The sequence below is a fragment of the Triticum aestivum genome, chromosome 4B (genome assembly GCF_018294505.1).
Source record: "Triticum aestivum cultivar Chinese Spring chromosome 4B, IWGSC CS RefSeq v2.1, whole genome shotgun sequence".
Classification (NCBI taxonomy): Eukaryota; Viridiplantae; Streptophyta; class Magnoliopsida; order Poales; family Poaceae; genus Triticum; species Triticum aestivum.
The window spans coordinates 650,508,230-650,509,929 of record NC_057804.1 but is presented as its reverse complement, the minus strand read 5'-3'; the positions used below and the strand labels follow the sequence as shown (position 1 = coordinate 650,509,929).

General features: G+C 44.4%; 1 protein-coding gene across 1 annotated transcript; it reads right to left on the bottom strand.

Annotated features, from left to right (window-relative positions):
* Positions 1-612: 612 nt before the first annotated feature.
* On the bottom strand, positions 613-1,303 carry LOC123089629 (pollen allergen Dac g 3). Its single transcript, XM_044511258.1, has one exon. It carries the CDS (start codon positions 1,246-1,248, stop codon positions 892-894), a length of 357 nt encoding a protein of 118 aa, XP_044367193.1. The 5' UTR covers positions 1,249-1,303; the 3' UTR covers positions 613-891.
* Positions 1,304-1,700: the final 397 nt, after the last annotated feature.

The following is a 1,700-nucleotide window of genomic DNA, read 5'->3' as shown; positions in this document are numbered from 1 at the left end:
GAAAGGAAATAAGAGCGCAGGAGGCTTTCCTTTTTATTTTTTAGGAACGGGTGGGGGGTTTCCTTTGCTTCATTATTAATGTTAGAAGTGTCAGATCCGTATTTTTTTGCGACAAAAATGAGAGCGCGGGCTTTAATTTTTATTTTATTTTTGAAAACGGACGGAGGCTTTCCTTGTATTTTTTTCATTAATTTTTTTTCGTCCTTGTTTTGTTTTGTTAATGTTAGACATGTCAGATCTATTTTTTATGGAACCGAAATGAGAGAACTTGGTGTTTTAAAAGTGGCCTTTCCTTTTTTGGAAACCCGTGTCAAATCCATATTTATGGAACGGGATTATCTGTATGCATTACACAAGATTTCTTTTAATTCTGGATGGAAATTTTACGATCTGATGGTTTAATTAATTATTATTTTTGCGGGTTATCGGTTTAATTAATTTTGACGACACGGATTAATGAAAGCGCATGAATGGTGCCTTCAATTAGTAAATACTACTATAAGATAAAATAAGATGCATAAAGAGATGTACTCACTCCGTCTCATAATATAAGACGTTTTTGCAAACTAATTAAAAATGTCTTATATTATGAGACGGAGGGAGTATCAAAGATAAAGGTGAATGGAAAAATATATTCAAATATCTCAAAACTCTTGAGCATATTCGGTTACACAAAAGAAAAGTGCTGCATCGATCGAGAGTGGATGCATGCATGGGAGAGCAAACACATCCGTCGTTGCTTCTCCTACTACTACTATATGCATGTACTATGTGCATAAAAAATTATTCACTAGCTATCCACTCATGGAGGCGCATATTTCCAACGCGACTGATGCATGGGGATTAATTAATTACGACGATCTTGATCAACTGAAACTTGGACGGTGTGGATCAATATTCCGGTTCGTAGGTTTTGCCGATCTTGAAATCGGTGGAGAAGACCTCGTCGAAGACGTTCTTCATGCCATTCTTGGACAAGAAGCGGAAGTTGAAGGGGCCAACCAGCGGCTTGGAGCACGAGACCTCCCACACGTCGCCCTTCTTGGTCAAGGGCTGCCACTCCTCTGAGCCGTGCTGCCGGAGCTCCACCTCTGACAGGCTGTCGTTTGGCCTTGTGTAGTCGATCTTCAGCGCCAGCTTCTTTTTGTCCGACCCCTTCTGCACCGTCAACTTCACTTTCACGGCCATCGCGCCGGCGAACAGCGCCGCCAGCACCGCCACCGTGAGCATCCTGGAGGCGGAGGCCATCTTCTCGGTTGATCCAAGAGATTTGATTGCTATTGTGTGTATAGCGGCTGCCTTGCTGTGTGGATTCCGAGGGATGAAGTGGCTGGTATTTATGGGAGGTAGGGAGCGCGCAACGAGCGGCGCTCCGGCGATCTCGCTGGCTGGGCCTGGCCGGGCTTGTTCGCTGCTGCGTACGCGGCCCGGCGCCACCATCGGAGGGACAATCTCCGCATGTGTTCTCGTCTCTTACGGTCTAACCTGCCCTTTTCTTTCGGCTGGAATGGAGTTCAGTGCCCGTGCATGCTTAGCTGGACCAAGACGGTCCTATAACCTTGCGTGATCTTTAGTTTGTTGTTCCGATTATGAGGCAAAATGGCAAATATGAAATCAACGAAATATCTTCGTATCATATCGTCAAACAAAATTTGAAAAACGGCTAGAAAGGGAACTTATGCCAACTTACTCCTGTCTGG

Excerpts from the sequence above, each read along its gene's own strand:
- LOC123089629 (XM_044511258.1), bottom strand. The coding sequence starts at position 1,248 with ATGGCCTCCGCCTCCAGGATGCTCACGGTGGCGGTGCTGGCGGCGCTG.